The sequence below is a fragment of the Gorilla gorilla genome, chromosome 1 (genome assembly GCF_029281585.2).
Source record: "Gorilla gorilla gorilla isolate KB3781 chromosome 1, NHGRI_mGorGor1-v2.1_pri, whole genome shotgun sequence".
Lineage (NCBI taxonomy): Eukaryota > Metazoa > Chordata > Mammalia > Primates > Hominidae > Gorilla > Gorilla gorilla.
This window is the reverse complement of record NC_073224.2, coordinates 208,368,694-208,385,229: the sequence shown is the minus strand read 5'-3', so window position 1 is coordinate 208,385,229 and position 16,536 is coordinate 208,368,694. Positions and strand designations below refer to the sequence as shown.

At 55.8% G+C, this 16,536-nt stretch overlaps 1 protein-coding gene across 2 annotated transcripts; it reads left to right on the top strand.

Annotated features, from left to right (window-relative positions):
* Positions 1 to 2,658: 2,658 nt before the first annotated feature.
* On the top strand, positions 2,659 to 14,039 carry TINAGL1 (tubulointerstitial nephritis antigen like 1). 2 transcript variants are annotated; one of them, XM_019014201.4, is made up of 12 exons: positions 2,659 to 2,742; positions 3,281 to 3,605; positions 5,614 to 5,677; positions 9,495 to 9,587; positions 9,807 to 9,921; positions 11,032 to 11,155; positions 11,240 to 11,390; positions 11,505 to 11,694; positions 11,795 to 11,840; positions 12,108 to 12,231; positions 13,065 to 13,110; positions 13,194 to 14,039. In XM_019014201.4, exons 2-12 carry the CDS (start codon positions 3,296 to 3,298, stop codon positions 13,332 to 13,334), a joined length of 1,404 nt encoding a protein of 467 aa, XP_018869746.1. In that variant the 5' UTR covers positions 2,659 to 2,742; positions 3,281 to 3,295; the 3' UTR covers positions 13,335 to 14,039. The 2 variants fall into 2 exon arrangements, with proteins under 2 accessions (XP_018869746.1, XP_018869752.1); XM_019014207.4 differs by lacking the exon at positions 3,281 to 3,605 and having other exon boundaries at positions 2,671 to 2,742.
* The last annotated feature ends 2,497 nt before the right edge of the window (positions 14,040 to 16,536 follow it).

The window sequence follows — 16,536 nt, the reverse complement described above, 5'->3', positions numbered from 1 at the left end:
GAACCCAGGAGGCAGAGCTTGCAGTGAGCTGAGATCGCGCCACTGCACTCCAGCCTGGGTGACAGAGCGAGACTCCATCAAAAAAAAAAAAAAATAAGTCAATGAGTCACTAGGAATCACTAGGAGGCAAAGGGTCAAAGGGTCATGGAAAAGGAAAGTGGGGGTGTCCAGCACCCCCGGCCCTGCCCTTTTCCTGCTCGGCCAAGGAACCCAGTGAGTCACAAAATTCCACTGGGGCGGGCTCTGTGCCAAGCTGAGTGATGGTGGGAGGCTCTGGCTCTGCTCCCATCCCCTGCTCTGAGTCCCTGCCTCTTATGCACAGACAGGCAGGCAGACAAGGACAGGCAGATGGCCACAACTCCCACACAGATACACAGACACCTCTTAGACAGGGAGGCACAGGCAGGACACACACACAGACATACAAGCCAACAAGTGCACAAATGCAGGCAAACAACACACGCTGGCAGACAGACAGATCCATAATGGACACAGAGACAACATCCAGGCAGATACACACACACAGATGCACAGGTATGTAGCAGATGGACAGGTAAATGGATAGACAAGCAGATAATCAGTCAGGCAAGGACAGGCAGATAGCCAAAATATCCAGACTCACAGATAAACAGGCACATAGCAGATAGATAGGTAAACACACTTCGGAAGGCCAAGGCAGGCGGATTGCTTGAGCTCAGGAGTTGGAGACCAGCCTGGGCAACATGGTGAAACCCCATCTCTACTACAAATACAAAAAAAATTCAGGCAGGCATGGCGGTGTGCACCTGTAGTCCCAGTTACTCAGGAAGCTGAGGTGGGAGAATTGCTTGAGCCCAGGAGGTCAAGGCTTCAGTGAGTCGAGATCGCGCCACTGTACTCCAGCCTAGGTGAAAAGTGAGACCTTGTCTCAAAAAAAAAAAAAAAAAAAACAACCCAGACGATCACATGTGGACTGACAGACTCAAGCAGAAGCAGAAACACCCCACAAACACCGCAACTCAGATATACACATGCATACATGCACACAGAGATAACACACCCAGACTCATGAGGGTAGCCTATGCGGTGTGATTTTGGGCAAAAGAGAGACCAGATGTCTCTGAACCCGCCCCCAGCCCCAGAACCATGAAAAAGTAGGTACCATAAAAGTAGGAACTCTGGACATGAACTCTCTTGAAAGAAAGCAGCTTTCATCTCTTACCCTGAGGATATGACATTTACCAATACCGAGGGGCCCGTCCTGCAGTAAGATGAATGGAGTTTAGATAAGAAAAGAGACTTCCCAACCAGGAGCACGTTGAGACCTGTAATGGGTGACTAAGGGTGACTAGGGGTAAAGGAGTAGGCTGGTGGCAGGCAGGGAGCCTGTGTTCTGGCTGCACGACCTCAGGCAAGTGCATTCTTCTGAGCCTCAGTTTCCCACCTAGGCTTTGTCCTCCCAGGTCCCTGCAGGGAGCAGATGGGCAGCTCCTGGGTGTGTTAGTGCCAGTGCTGGGGCCCCCGGATATTATCCCTCCACCCCCACCACCAGGGCAGGACCCCCTTGGTGACTCACCACCCAGTGGTCCATGGCAGGGGTAACCCAGCCACAGGTGCCGGTGATCCTCGGCTCTCTCCCTTCCCCCAGGGTCTGGCCAGCTGAGGATGCCCCTTGGTTTGGGGGAGGTTTGCAGGGAGGTCAGTGGGAGGGCAAAGGGAGTCCCTGATGCCTTCCCCGGGGCCAGCATGTGAGGCTCAGGCCTGGGCCTGGGAGGGTTTGTCCAGGTGTAGTCTCTTTTATCCTCTTTGCTGGTAGAGACCTCTGGCCTGGGCCCAACCTGTTGAAGAGAGGGCGTTGCATAATAGGGAGGTAAAAGGTGACGGCAGACCTGGCAGGACAGAAGCCCCATTGTTTGGGTCCCAGGCCAGCCTGGGCAAAGAAAGGTTTATGCCTGGGGCAGGAAGGAGGGCCTCTGCAGGGGGTGCCAGCTGGTAGGGCCCTTGCCTTTGGACCCTTGGAGGGGGACAGGTGCCAAGCAGGATGCCCTTGGGTTTGCTAGAGAGGGCAGTGCTCATCTAGGGGCCCAAGCAGGCAAGGGAAGGCAGACTCAACAAGGGGTCAAAGGGTGCAGAGGCCACCCCCACACCCTGCCCACCTCCCAGGGATGAGCCGCCCAGGGCACCTAAGGATCATACTCCTGGAATTCCAATCATTCCTAGGAGCTGGGGTGGCTAGGGGGGCGGCACCCAAGCCTAGGGGGCACAGTGGAGAGGGGTGTGCATGGCTATTTTTATTACTGAGGGGTCAGGAGAGGCTTAGAGAATTTTGCCTCACACGCCCTCCCCATCATTTCCCAAACTTGTGTCCATAACCCAGAGCTCGGCTGCCCATATCTCCCCTTCTCCACCAGAGCCCCTCAGCTCCACAGGGATGCCCACTGCGAAGTCCTTCCCAGTGTGAAACCGCAATCCTTCCTGCTTGGGGTTCCCCTAAGAGAACGGCTTCCGCCACAGGAGACCCAGCCAGGACAATCGTGTGCTTGTCGTTTCTCCACCCTGCAAGCCCCTGAGTTGTGGGGTAGTTACTCCAGGTACAAGCCAGGCGCCCCTCCCTTCCGCCACTGCCGGGGCGGTGCAGAGGGCGGGCGGTACAAAAAGCGCCCCGCCCCGCGCTCCTCTCTTGACTTTGAGCGTCCGGCGGTCGCAGAGCCAGGAGGCTGAGGCGCGCGGGCCAGCCTGGGCCCTAGCCCACACCTTCACCAGGTAGGGACGCTCCCCTGCTCAGAGGGCGGAAGGTGTAGACCGAGAAGAAACAGGGGGAGGGGGCAGGTAGAGGAACCAAGACAGATGGCAGAGAGAGGGACAGTGGAGGGGGACAGAGGGACTCAGGAACAGAAGACAGGGGTACCCAAAAGACCGGGGGAGACAGGAAAGCACAAAGTCAAGGACCCAGGTCAGGGATGGAGGCTGCTGGAGGGCAGAGAGACCCAGGACAGGAGAGAAGACCTTGGGTCCACAGGATGAGTGCTGGGTGGGAGCACCAAGAATGCCACCACCCTCATTTCCTTGTCCTTGAAGGTCCCTGCCTAGGTCAGGGAGGGGCTCCGTTTCTGCCCAGTCCCCATCCCCCTATAGCCAGGGCCCACACACTGGGGCTCCTCTGCCCGTGTCCTGCCTGGGGACTCAGGAATCGGGATCTCCCTCCCTGCTGGGCCCTCTTGAACTCACAGCTCCAGGAAACTGGGAGACCCATCCCTGGTGTTCCAGGGGGTCTCTGCTGCCCACCATCTCTGCCCCCCAGGGCCCAGGAGCCACCATGTGGCGATGTCCACTGGGGCTACTGCTGTTGCTGCCGCTGGCTGGCCACATGGCTCTGGGTGCCCAGCAGGGTCGTGGGCGCCGGGAGCTAGCACCGGGTCTGCACCTGCGGGGCATCCGGGACGCGGGAGGCCGGTACTGCCAGGAGCAGGACCTGTGCTGCCGCGGCCGTGCCGACGACTGTGCCCTGCCCTACCTGGGCGCCATCTGTTACTGTGACCTCTTCTGCAACCGCACGGTCTCCGACTGCTGCCCTGACTTCTGGGACTTCTGCCTCGGCGTGCCACCCCCTTTTCCCCCGATCCAAGGTGGGCACTAAGATGGCCAGGAGGGTGGGTCACTTTGTCCACCTCAGACTCAGCAAGGCTCAGGAGCAAAGCTGATGGATGCACTGACATTTCCAGGGGAAGCTCTGTAGAATCTGGGACTCTTCCCTGCCCCTCTGGGAACTTTACTCTCCAGCAAGACTGAAGAAGCTCCTTGGTTAGAATTCTAATTTGGCCCAGGGAAAGGGAAACCTCCCACATTTTCTCCCAATCCTGTCTCTTTTCTAGACACGGAAGGTGCTGGCCGCACCTGCTGACTCACTCTTGGGCTGATAAGGCACATATGGGTTGGTGAGGGTCATCTTAGCCATTTTTCTGCCTTTGCTGAGGATTCTAGGATCCTGTGCCCCGAGATGGCTGCTCATACCTGGGAGATGGGTCAAATCTTTTCCTGCTTTCAGCCTCACCATCATCCTTTTCCATGCACTTGCCCCTGTCCAATAGGAGAATCACTTGCGTTCCTTCCCACAGTTCCATGGGGCTTGGGCCGGCAGACTGCATACCTGAGCTGTCATCTCAAGAGTGCTGTGTTATCTTAGGACGGTCGCTTACCTTCTCTGGGCCTTGGCTTCCCCATGCTCCTCCCACTCCCCATCTCCAAGCCCTAACTTATTTAAATGGAAAAGGATCCCAGGAATGTTGTGGTTGGCATCCAAGTAAAGTAAGAGGAATCCAGGTTGGAATCATTGAAGAACTTCCCAAACAGCAGTTGGTGTGTGACCCTGCAGGATTTGTCTTCAGTTATAGTTTAATTTCAGTGAGACCTGGTGTGTGTGTGTGTGTGTGTGTGTGTGTGTGTGTGATGTCTTCAGTTATAGTTTAATTTCAGTGAGAGCTGGTGTGTGTGTGTGATGTCTTCAGTTATAGATTAATTTCAGTGAGAGCTGGTGTGTGTGCGTGTGTGTGTGTGATATCTTCAGTTATAGTTTGGCTTCAATTTCAGTGAGAGCTGGTGTGTGTATGTGTGTGTGTGATGCCTTCAGTTATAGTTTAATTTCAGTGAGAGCTGGTGTGTGTGTGTGTGTGTGTGTGATATCTTCAGTTATAGTTTGGCTTCAATTTCAGTGAGAGCTGGTGTGTGTATGTGTGTGTGTGATGCCTTCAGTTATAGTTTAATTTCAGTGACAGCTGGTGTGTGTGTGTGTGTGTGATGTCTTCAGTTATAGTTTAATTTCAGTGAGAGCTGGTGTGCGTGTGTGTGTGTGTGTGTGTGATGTCTTCAGTTATAGCTTAATTTCAGTGAGAGCTGGTGTGTGTGTGTGTGTGTGTGATATCTTCAGTTATAGTTTGGCTTCAATTTCAGTGAGAGCTGGTGTGTGTGTGTGTGTGTGATGTCTTCAGTTATAGTTTAATTTCAGTGAGAGCTGGTGTGTGTGTGTGTGTGATGTCCTCAGTTATAGCTTAATCTCAGTGAGAGCTGGTGTGTGTGTGTGTGTGTGTGTGTGTGTGTGATGTCTTCAGTTATAGTTTAATTTCAGTGAGAGCTGGTGTGTGTGTGTGTGTGTGTATGTGTGTGTGATGTCTTCAGTTATAGCTTAATTTCAGTGAGAGCTGGTGTGTGTGTGTGTGTGTATGTGTGTGTGATGTCTTCAGTTATAGCTTAATTTCAGTGAGAGCTTGTGTGTGTGTGTGTGTGTGATGTCTTCAGTTATAGTTTAATTTCAGTGAGAGCTGGTGTGTGTGTGTGTGTGATGTCGTCAGTTATAGCTTAATCTCAGTGAGAGCTGGTGTGTGTGTGTGTGTGTGTGTGTGATGTCTTCAGTTATAGTTTAATTTCAGTGAGAGCTGGTGTGTCTATGTGTGTGTGTGTGTGTGATGTCTTCAGTTATAATTTAATTTCAGTGAGAGCTGGTATGTGTGTGTGTGTGAGACAGAGAGAGAAAGAGAGAGAATCTTGGAAAGGTTCAAGGTACCTGACCTCCGAGGACCTGGCCAATCAGCCCATCCTCTCTGGTTCTGGTTCCACTTCTCTTCTCTTCCCTTCCAACAGGATGTATGCATGGAGGTCGTATCTATCCAGTCTTGGGAACCTACTGGGACAACTGTAACCGTTGGTGAGTGTTTGGAGCTTAGAGGGGTCTTGCTTTGTGAGCCTGTGGCTGACAGACTTGGTTCAAATCTTATCCCTGACCCCTTTTGCAAGGGAGAAGTCTTTTCCCTTCTTTGAACCTCAGTTTCCTCATCTGCAATAGAGGAATTTTAACACTGACCAAGTCAACTTATCTAACATCATTCCAACAACATTCCTCAAGCATGGCCAGCCATGGGTGCCTGGCCCAGGGGTCACCCTTGAACTGAGAGTCCTTCCCCACCCCTCCTGGCTTGGGCTGGGCTACTCCTACCAGCTATTCCTGCTGTCACCGCAGAGTCAGAGGGAGAAGGGGGCGCCAGGAAGGAAAGCTCTGACTGCAGCATCCGCTGCCCTGAGCGGATGAGGGTCAGGGATGGCTGAGCGGGCGGCCAGCCAGCCTCTAGCAGGGCCTACCCTGAAATGTGGCCCCTTTTTCCTTCCCCACATGCCCCCCCACAACCATTCCCAGTAGGAGGAGGAAGGGGTCATGGGTACCCTCCTATTCAGTCTGAGATGGGAAGTGGAGAAGGGCCAGGTAGGAAACCCTGAAGGCCTTAATAGAAATAATGGGGAGCCTGTGACTTGGAGGAGGCGGCCCTGCACCCACTCCACCCCCACTCCCTCTTTGCCTGGGACTAAGAGGCCCCAGAGAGAAGGAAACTTTTTGGAATGCATTGCGTATAAGCTATTTCCATTGCCTCACTAGGGTGAGGGGTGCGCGGGTCACAGTGAGGGAGGGAACGTTTCAGCATGTGTCTGGGTGTTCAGCGTGACTGTGCGTGCACTGTGTGTATGTGTGTTCAAAAGGATAAAACATGCCTGGCCCGCGTCTGCAGGTTCTGATAGGATGGCTCTGGACGTTGAGGGGTTAATGCTCGCTCGCGCTCTCTCTCTCTCTCTCTCTCTCTCTCTCACTGCTGTCCCTGGCCCCTTAGGCCCCCTCTGGAATGCTGGGACCTGCTACCACCGGCCCTGCCTGGACCTGTGTGGGCAGCCCTGGGGGCAAAGGAGGAGATGGCAGGAAAGGACAGAACAGTCTACTGCCCTCTCCTCACGAAGTCTCTGGGGGCGAGCATGGGGGAGTGTCCAGGGTGTCAGAGCCCTCAAAGGATGCTTCCAGAGTCTAGTCGGGTGCTGCTGCCTAGGTGTGCAGAGGGGGAACAGCCTGGTGTGCAGAGAGGGAAAGGAAGGATGAGGAAAGCCTTCCCGGCCCCACAGACTCCTCTGGCCCTCCCCAGCAGTGCCCCCGCCTCTCCTGGGGCTGGAAAGCCCAGCCATACTGGGTCTTGGCTCCCCTTGAGGCTCCTTAAAAGGCAACATTGGAGGTGGGAGCCTCGGGCAGCTTGCAAGGAGGCAGTTCAGCATCTTGTAATAACAGAGTTATGAGCTTGTAAAAGCATTATAGAATTCATAGAATGCAACCCTTCAGTCGGCACCTATTATTAAAGACCTACTGCGTGACAGGCACTATGCTGAGCTCAGGAGATGGAGCGGGAATGCAACAGACACAGTCCTTGTCCCACTTCTAGTGTAAGGTGAAGGGCATGGGAAGACAACAAATGAGTACATACTGACAAGCTGCCCAGTGTTACAGGGAAAAGAGAGGATAACGGGGGTCCCAGTTTAGAGTAGGGAGTGGGTGGGAAAGCCACTCTGAGGAAGGGACATTTATGCTGAGACCAGGGAGAAGGATAGGAGAGGCCTGGCCTAGGCAGAGGGAGTGGCTCGTGGGAAGGCCGGGAGGTGACTGAGCTCATTTTAGCTGGAGCTGGGGTAGGGGAGAGATGTCCCAAGGAGGTGCAGGCCACGTTCCGTGGCTCACATCAGCTGTGCCGAGGATTCTGCATTTTGTTTGGAGTCACAGGAAGCCACGTAGAGAGCACACGGTCTGATTTACATTCTTCAAAGATCTCTCTGGCTTTGGGGTGGGTAGGGAGGGGATGGCCAGGAATTCTAAAGGGGTAGCGGACTTGGTGAATAAGGCAGTGCCGGGGTCCAGGTGAGAGGTGATGAGGGACGGGAGTAGGGTGGCCACAGTGGAGGGGCGAGAGGTAGGTGGATTCCTCATGTGCCATCTCCAAGCCCTGCTGATGGGGGATATGTGGGCGGACACCACAGACCACACGGAGCTCTGATGTGAACAAATGGGTGCCATTTTCAGGGTTGAAGATGTTAGGAAAGAGCAGGCTTGTGGGAGATTCTACAGGGCTATTTTGAGTTTGAGATGCCTTTTGCACATCCAGAGATGTCAGAAGGTCAGTGGGATATGAGTCTGAAGCTCTAGAGAAGTGGGGTCTGAGATTCCTGTAACAGAATGGTGATAGTAGATATTAATTCTGAGCACTTAATGATAGGCCAGGCCCAGTGCTAAATGCTTTACAAGCCTATCATTAAATCCCTGGAAAGTGGTACCGCTGTATTATCCTCATTTTATAGACAAGGGCATTGAGAGAGACAGAGCTGGAATGATTCTCCTAAGATCACACAGCCAGTGGGCTGAAACCCAGAATCTGAATTCCAGAACCCATGTTCTTAGTCAATTCAGCATATGGCCTCAGTCATTGACTCAGTTAACAAATATTCATTGGGTGCTTACTATGTGCTAGGTTTTGTTTTCCTAGGCACTGAAAATACCAAACAATACCTGCCCTCAAGGAATTTACAGCCTATGAGGAAACAGGTATAAGCAATATAAACAGGCCGGGCCTGTGGCTCACACCTGTAAATCTCAGCACTTTGGAAGGCCAAGGCAGGTGGATCACTTGAGGCCAGGAATTTGAGACCAGCCTGGGCAACATAGCAAAACCCCATCTCTACAAAAATTGCAAAATTTAGCTGAGTGTGGTGGTGCACACTTGTAGTCTCAGCTATTTAGGAGGCTGAGGTGGGAGGGCCACTTGAGCCTGGGAAGCAGAGACTGCAGTGAGCCGAGATCACACCACTGCATTCCAGCCTGGGCAACAGAGCAAGACCCTGTCTCAAAAAAAAAAGCGGGGAGGAAGGGGAGCAGGCAGATCGGTGTGAACCATCAGGGGCCAGCCTAGTTGGAGCCTTAGAACCAGAACTTGAAGGAGAGGGGATCAGGGGACAGGAGGACAGAGTGTGCAGGGCCTTGTCATCACCAAACTTTGGCTCTTATTCTGTGATGTGAAGCCAGTGGAGGGTTTTGGGCAGAGGAACGACGTGATATGACTTAGGTTTAGCACGGTCACTCTGGCAGCTGTGTTAAAAATACCCTGGGAAGCAGGGCAAGGGGCAGATGCATGGAGCACCCACAGTGAGGAGGCCACAGCAGGAATCCAGGTGAGAGGTGATCGGACTTGGGCGGGCTGCAGGAAAGAATGAGAGTGGTTCAGATTCTGGATGCGTTTTTAAGGTAGACCCATAGGATATGTGGATGAACTGGATCAGCATGGGAAAGGAAGTCAGCGGGGACTGCCAGGTTTGGGGCCCAAACTCCAGGAAGGATAGAGTTGCCGTTTTCTGAGAACTGTAGGGGGAATAAGTGTGGGAGATCAGGAATTCGGTTCAGGGAGTGTTTTGGTTCAGGGTAGTGATGTTGAGTAGCCATGAGATCCTTGACTCTGGTGTTCAGGCAGAGATCTGGGCCACAGATATAAACTTGAGAATCATGAACTAGACGCTGACATTTAAAGCCACCAGGCTGGAAGGGATCACCTAGAGATTCTCCCATAGTCACTTGCACAGACTCCCTGGCCCATGTTAACCTCCGAGGCCACATTCCTTCAAAGTATCCCCAGTCCCCCACTTACCCTTTCCTTCTCTCCTTTTCTCGCCAGCACCTGCCAGGAGAACAGGCAGTGGCAATGTGACCAAGAACCATGCCTGGTGGATCCAGACATAATCAAAGCCATCAACCAGGGCAACTATGGGTGAGAGGCCCGAGAGGCACCCTCAGTGGGCACACATGCATACTCATGCATGTATACACGCATGCTGTGCTGTGGGGCACATCCAGCAGGCCACTCCTACACCCAGATTTGATTGTGTGTGCGCTCAGCCACTGTGCATCTCTCCCACCCACATGCACCCACGCCAAGGACCCTGAGCCTCGGCAGATCTGTGACTTCCTTCCGTCCCTTCTCCTTCAGCTGGCAGGCTGGGAACCACAGCGCCTTCTGGGGCATGACCCTGGATGAGGGCATTCGCTACCGCCTGGGCACCATCCGCCCATCTTCCTCGGTCATGAACATGCATGAAATTTATGTAAGTCCATCCTTCCCCACAATGCTGCCATCTCCCCATGGCTCAGAACCTCAGGGATGCTGGCCCTGTGCCCTGCTCCTCCAAGGGCCTGGACCATCCCCTACTACAAGGCTGTGTGTCCCTGGACAAGTTACTCCCCTTCTCTGGGCCTCTGTTCCCTGCTTCCACAGGATGTGCTGTGCTGGAAGAACTGATGCTCAGATTGAATTTCGTGGGCTTGGCATCAGCTCCCCCCTGATCTCTCCAGCCTGGGAAAAATGCTGTTGGTCTCAGTACAGCTGGGTTAGGGCCCAAGGGGACAGGGGGTCACCTTGGTATTTTGGGAAGAGAAGGACACACACTCCTCCAGTTCTGGCCAGAGGGCAGCAGTTCTCGGAAATAAATGCCGGTTCAGCGGAACCCCAAGGGAGGAGAGGGCTTCTCCCTTCCCACCAGTGGGACCCTCTGGGAGAGGAATGAAAACCAGGCCCAAAGTGAAAGGGTGAGGAAGGGGAGCTTCAGCAGGCCTGGACCGGGACATGTGCTGGAGCATTTATCCATCAGTGGCAGGCAGTGGGGAGGCAGGGGCTGGCAGGAGTGGCCCTCCCTGCGGAGACTTCGGCCTTGGGTGACCAGACCCTGGCCCTGCCCTTATTCCCCTGGGCCTCTGGCTATTTTCTGCCTCTTGCTGTTTGTATTGGCAGCCTGCCTGGTCACGGGACCCTACTGCCTCTTCCCTCCCCTGCCCTTTGGGGCCTGAAGCTAAGGCCCGAAGAAAGCTAAGGCTGATCAGAAGGTGCAGAGGAAAGAGGCAGGGGTTGAGAATGGAAAGCTGAGGGACCTGGCCTGGCCACTTCTCTGTGCCTGGCCTCAGCTGCCTCATCTGGGAAGCAGGACTAGTCACCACTGCCCGCCCCCCCCCCCCTCCACCTGATACCTGGGAGGCACTAAGTGGTGCTTGGTTCTTCAACACAAGTCAAAGTTGGAGGCAGCTGGAATCCTGCAGTAGCAGGAGGGCTCAAGATTAAACTGCAGAAGGCCCTGGACTTGGTGGCCCTCCAGTGCCAATGGGCACCTGAGGGGCAGGCCAGGGCAGAGCAGGAGGCAGACAGGGCAACCTTTATCTTGCAGACAGTGCTGAACCCAGGGGAGGTGCTTCCCACAGCCTTCGAGGCCTCTGAGAAGTGGCCCAACCTGATTCATGAGCCTCTTGACCAAGGCAACTGTGCAGGCTCCTGGGCCTTCTCCACAGCAGGTAAGCCAAGGGCAAGGGCTGGCACCTGGGAGAGGAGGGCCAAGTCCTGAGCCTCCCGACAGCCCCTCTATCTCACCCCACCAGCTGTGGCATCCGATCGTGTCTCAATCCATTCTCTGGGACACATGACGCCTGTCCTGTCGCCCCAGAACCTGCTGTCTTGTGACACCCACCAGCAGCAGGGCTGCCGCGGTGGGCGTCTCGATGGTGCCTGGTGGTTCCTGCGTCGCAGAGGGTATGCAGCAACAGGGGATGTGGGCAGAGAAGAGGGCAAGGAGCTCCGTGGGCATGGCCTGGGCCATGATGCACTGAGTCTTTCTGCCTTTGCTCCCTCTTGCTGCCTTTGCAGGGTGGTGTCTGACCACTGCTACCCCTTCTCGGGCCGTGAACGAGACGAGGCTGGCCCTGCGCCCCCCTGTATGATGCACAGCCAAGCCATGGGTCGGGGCAAGCGCCAGGCCACTGCCCACTGCCCCAACAGCTATGTTAATAACAATGACATCTACCAGGTCACTCCTGTCTACCGCCTCGGCTCCAACGTAAGTCAGCACTTGGGTGAGGGCGCCGAGGCAGGAGGGTTGTGAAAGCCTGGAGTCTCACCCCTGACGGATGCTCTCTGTCCATCCCCCTGCCCTCCAGGACAAGGAGATCATGAAGGAGCTGATGGAGAATGGCCCTGTCCAAGGTAAACCCCCTTATCCAGCACCCTGATTCCAGAAGCTTGTGCCTGCTTGAGAGTGGGCACAGTAGCACAAGTGGTCTGCACAGCATTCAGCAGCATGTCCAGTGGGGCCAGGAGTAGGGGTCCTCCCCTCCCACAGGCAGCACCTGGAGGGAGCACTTAGAGCTTTGGTATGGAGGGACCCTGGTGCCTGGGCACACCTCAACAGACTCAGGCTCCAGTGCCCGTGCCAACGGGCTGAGTGGACCCTACCTTGACATCTGCCCACAGCCCTCATGGAGGTGCATGAGGACTTCTTCCTATACAAGGGAGGCATCTACAGCCACACGCCAGTGAGCCTTGGGAGGCCAGAGAGATACCGCCGGCATGGGACCCACTCAGTCAAGATCACAGGGTGAGGGGCGTGTGGGCAGAGGGGGTTTGGGACAGCAGGGTTTGTGCTAGGGGCTCTGGAGCCTGCCTTGGGTTCTTACAACCTCTCTAAAAAGCCAGGACTGCTCTCATCATTTCAATAGGGAGAAAACTGAGACTCAGAAAGAGAAAGGACTTGCCCTGGGTCGAATTGAAGGTTGGGAGCCTCTGAAGGCTTTTTTAGGAACCGTTCCTTCCTTACATTGGGATAAAATAACCCCAATATGAAGAGAGCCTCAAGAGTTTCTCAACCTCTCCCCACCTCAGCACCTGTCCCAGCTCTGCCTGACCCACCGACTGACCTGGGAGGTCGCTCCCCTGGCCTCAGTTTCCCTGTCCGATTTAGGGAATATAGATGTTAGGATCACTGACTTCAATGAACTCAGTGAAATGTGCTTTATGGTGGGAATTGGCGGTCTCTAAGATACCCATATTCTCAGAGTGTCTTCCTTCTGGCCCTTGGCACCTACCCCTCCCTGGATCCCCAAGTGAGGGAGGGCAGGTGGATGTGTGGTCCCATAGAACTGGCCCCTAGGAGGTGGGTCTCTGGAGGACCCAGGTTCCCTCCTCTTCTGCTCACCTTGCCTCCACTTGTCCCCTTGGTGCCCCACCCCCTCCCATGCTGGGCCTGGGTGCACCGACTTACAGATGTGAGAGTGAGGGAGATGCAGAGAGGTACAGAGACCTGCCTGAGCCCTAAGGGTGTACCCAACCCTCCAAAGGCAACTGGGGGCTGGATGGGGCAGGTTTCCGGGATTGGAGCTCCTGAGAGCAGGTAGACCCAGCTCCCTTCCCCCTCCCCTGCTCTGCCCACAGATGGGGAGAGGAGACGCTGCCAGATGGAAGGACGCTCAAATACTGGGTGAGGCCGCTGACCCTTTCCCCGCCCCCTCTTCCCCTCGCCCCACTCCCATTCCCCTTCTCACCACCCCTCCTTATTCCCAGACTGCGGCCAACTCCTGGGGCCCAGCCTGGGGCGAGAGGGGACACTTCCGCATCGTGCGCGGCGTCAATGAGTGCGACATCGAGAGCTTCGTGCTGGGCGTCTGGGGCCGCGTGGGCATGGAGGACATGGGTCATCACTGAGGCTGCGGGCACCACGCGGGGTCCGGCCTGGGATCCAGGCTAAGGGCCGGCGGAAGAGGCCCCAATGGGGCGGTGACCCCAGCCTCGCCCGACAGAGCCCGGGGCGCAGGCGGGCGCCAGGGCGCTAATCCCGGCGCGGGTTCCGCTGACGCAGCGCCCCGCCTGGGAGCCGCGGGCAGGCGAGACTGGCGGAGCCCCCAGACCTCCCAGTGGGGACGGGGCAGGGCCTGGCCTGGGAAGAGCACAGCTGCAGATCCCAGGCCTCTGGCGCCCCCACTCAAGACTACCAAAGCCAGGACACCTCAAGTCTCCAGCCCCACTACCCCACCCCACTCCTGTATTCTTTTTTTTTTTTTTAGACAGGGTCTTGCTCCGTTGCCCAGGCTGGAGTGCAGTGGCCTATCAGGGCTCACTGTAACCTCCGACTCCTGGGTTCAAGTGACCCTCCCACCTCAGCCTCTCAAGTAGCTGGGACTACAGGTGCACCACCACACCTGGCTAATTTTTGTATTTTTTGTAAAGAGGGGGATCTCACTGTGTTGCCCAGGCTGGTCTCGAACTCCTGGGCTCAAGCGGTCCACCTGCCTCCGCCTCCCAAAGTGCTGGGATTGCAGGCATGAGCCACTGCACCCAGCCCTGTATTCTTATTCTTTAGATATTTATTTTTCTTTTCACTGTTTTAAAATAAAACCAAAGTATTGATAACTACAGTGTCTTGGAACCTCTGGGAGTGGAAAGCCAAGCCAAAGTTGGGCTGGCAGTGGTTAGACAGCAGAAAGGACTGCCTGAGGTGTTGCTGGTTGGCAGGGGTGGGGGGACTGGAAATCCTAACTTCCATCCAGCCCTAATTGTCAATGCCCTGGGCACTGACCCACTTGGGGGAGGGGCATGGATGGCATGGCCTTTGGCCCTAGAGAGTAACCTGAACCGTGGGAACCACCTTTCAGACACTGAGTCAGCTGCCGCCTGAAGGGGGAGCCCTGCACTCCTATCAGCTGAACCGGTGCCAGTGCCCAGCAGGCAAGGGGGGCACAGCCCTCAGAAGCTGGAGCCTCTGTCTCTGTAGATCAGTCTCTCCAAGCCACCCAGGCAAGGGGGGCCTCTCCTCGGCCTGCTCTTGGGCCAAGCTGAGCCTGCTTCCCACCCCACCTCCTCAGATTCCCAGTGCCAGCACAATAAGCCAGGCCTCAGCCTGGCTCCAAGGCCATCAGAACCCACCCGCCCAACCTCGTCACCAGCTCCTTGCTGCCTCTCAAATGCCCGGTACACATGCAGACTGCCAGACATTCGCTCAAGCTGCTCTCCGGGCCAGATGCCCTTCCATGCCACCCACCCCTTGTCCCGCTCCAAGGTTCCTTCTTCCAGACAGTGCCTGTGAAGGGCCACTGAAGTGCCAGAGGCTGTGCAAGTAGCCCAGGCCACCCCATCCCCATCTGGCGTGGGTTAGACCCTCCCTCAAATCATCTGCACTCTGCCCTTCACCCAATATTTCAGGTATCTGGGATCTATTGACCTTCCGCATTATGCTGGAAGTTCCTAGAGGGCAGGGATGGTCTGTTTCATTAGTGGGTCCTGGTACCCACACCGAAACCCTGGTATAGGGTGGCCCTCCAATGTATGGAATGACTGAGTGGATATGGCCCATTCTTTCACCTCCACGCCCCTCCCAAGCCTCCACTGCGTCCCTCTGGGCACAGACGCCAGGCTGGTGCTCCTTCCTTTCTGGGAGCCCAAGGGCCTGTGCCTGGGAGGGGGATCCCCGAGCGCAAGGAATCCTCCCCGCCGCCACCTCCAGCCAGTGGGGAGGCAGGGGCACCCTCAGTCGCCGAGGGACTGCGGCAGGGAGGTCCCCGGGGGCCCCTGGCAGCCCCTCAGGATCGCCGCGTCCCCCGGGCCTCACGGGCATCACCTGAAAGGAATGCGGGCGCCGGATAAGTGGCCGCCTTTGTCTCGCTTCCTGTTTGCCAGGACGTCCAGAGCCCGGCTCCAGGGGCCCGCCCGCCGGTCCCCAGGGAGCCAAGGCCAGCGGGGAGCCCCGAAGGGGCGGCGGCCCCTTCGCACCCGCTCAGTGGCCCCGGGACCCGCCCCGCCGGAAAAACCCCGTTCGGAGGCAGCTCGGTGGCCCCGCGAGGCTGGAATTTTCTACGGGTACCTTCCAAGGAAGCTCTGGGGGGCGGGGACGGTTGGGCGCGGCCCGCCGGGTCTCAAGGCTGAGGCTAAGGCTCCGGCTCCAGCTCCGCCCGCCCTGGCGCTGCGGACCCGTGTTGATACCAGGAAGGGGTCCAGATCCAGACCCCAAGAGAGGGTTCTTGGATCTCGTGCAAGAAAAAATTAGAGGTGAATCCCTGCAGTAAAGTGAAAGCAAGTTTATTAGGAAAGTAAAGGCATAAAAGAATGGCCACTCCGGCAGGGCGCGGTGGTTCACGCCCGTAATCCAAGCACTTTGGGAGGCCAAGGCGGGCGGTTCCCGTGGTCAGGAGGGGCCAGGCTGACCCCCCAGTGTCAGAGACCTCTGAACCACAGCAACTCCATCTTGAATAGGGGCTGGGTAAAATAAGACTGAGATCTACTGGGCCGCATTCTCAGACAGCTAGCCATTCTAAGTCACAGGGTGAGATAGGAGGTCGGCAAAAGATACAAGTCATAAAGATCTTGCTGATAAAACAGGATGTGGAAAGAAGCCGGCCAACAGGCGCGGTGGCTCACGCCTGTAATCCCAGCACTTTGGGAGGCTGAGGTGAGCAGATCACGAGGTCAGGAGATCCAGACCAGCCTGACCAATATGGTGAAACCCCGTCTCTACTGAAAATATAAAAATTAGCCGGGCGTGGTGGTGTGGGCCTGTAATCCTAGCTACTCAGGAGGCTGAGGCAGGAGAATCGCTTGAACCCGGGAGGCGGAGGTTGCAGTGAGCTGAGATGGTGCCACTGCACTTGAGCCTGGGCAACATAGCAAGACTCCATCTCAAAAAAAAAAAAAGAAGAAGAAAAGAATGGCTACTCCATAGAGCAGCCCCAAGGGCAGCTGGTGTCCCATATTTATGGTTCTTTCTTGATTATCTGCTAAACAAGGGGTGGATTATTCATGCCTCCCCTTTTAGGGTCACTTACTGACATTGCCATGACATTTGTAAACTGTCATGGCACTGGTGGGAGTGCAGCAGTGAGGACGACCAGAGGTCACTCTCATGCCATCTTGGTTT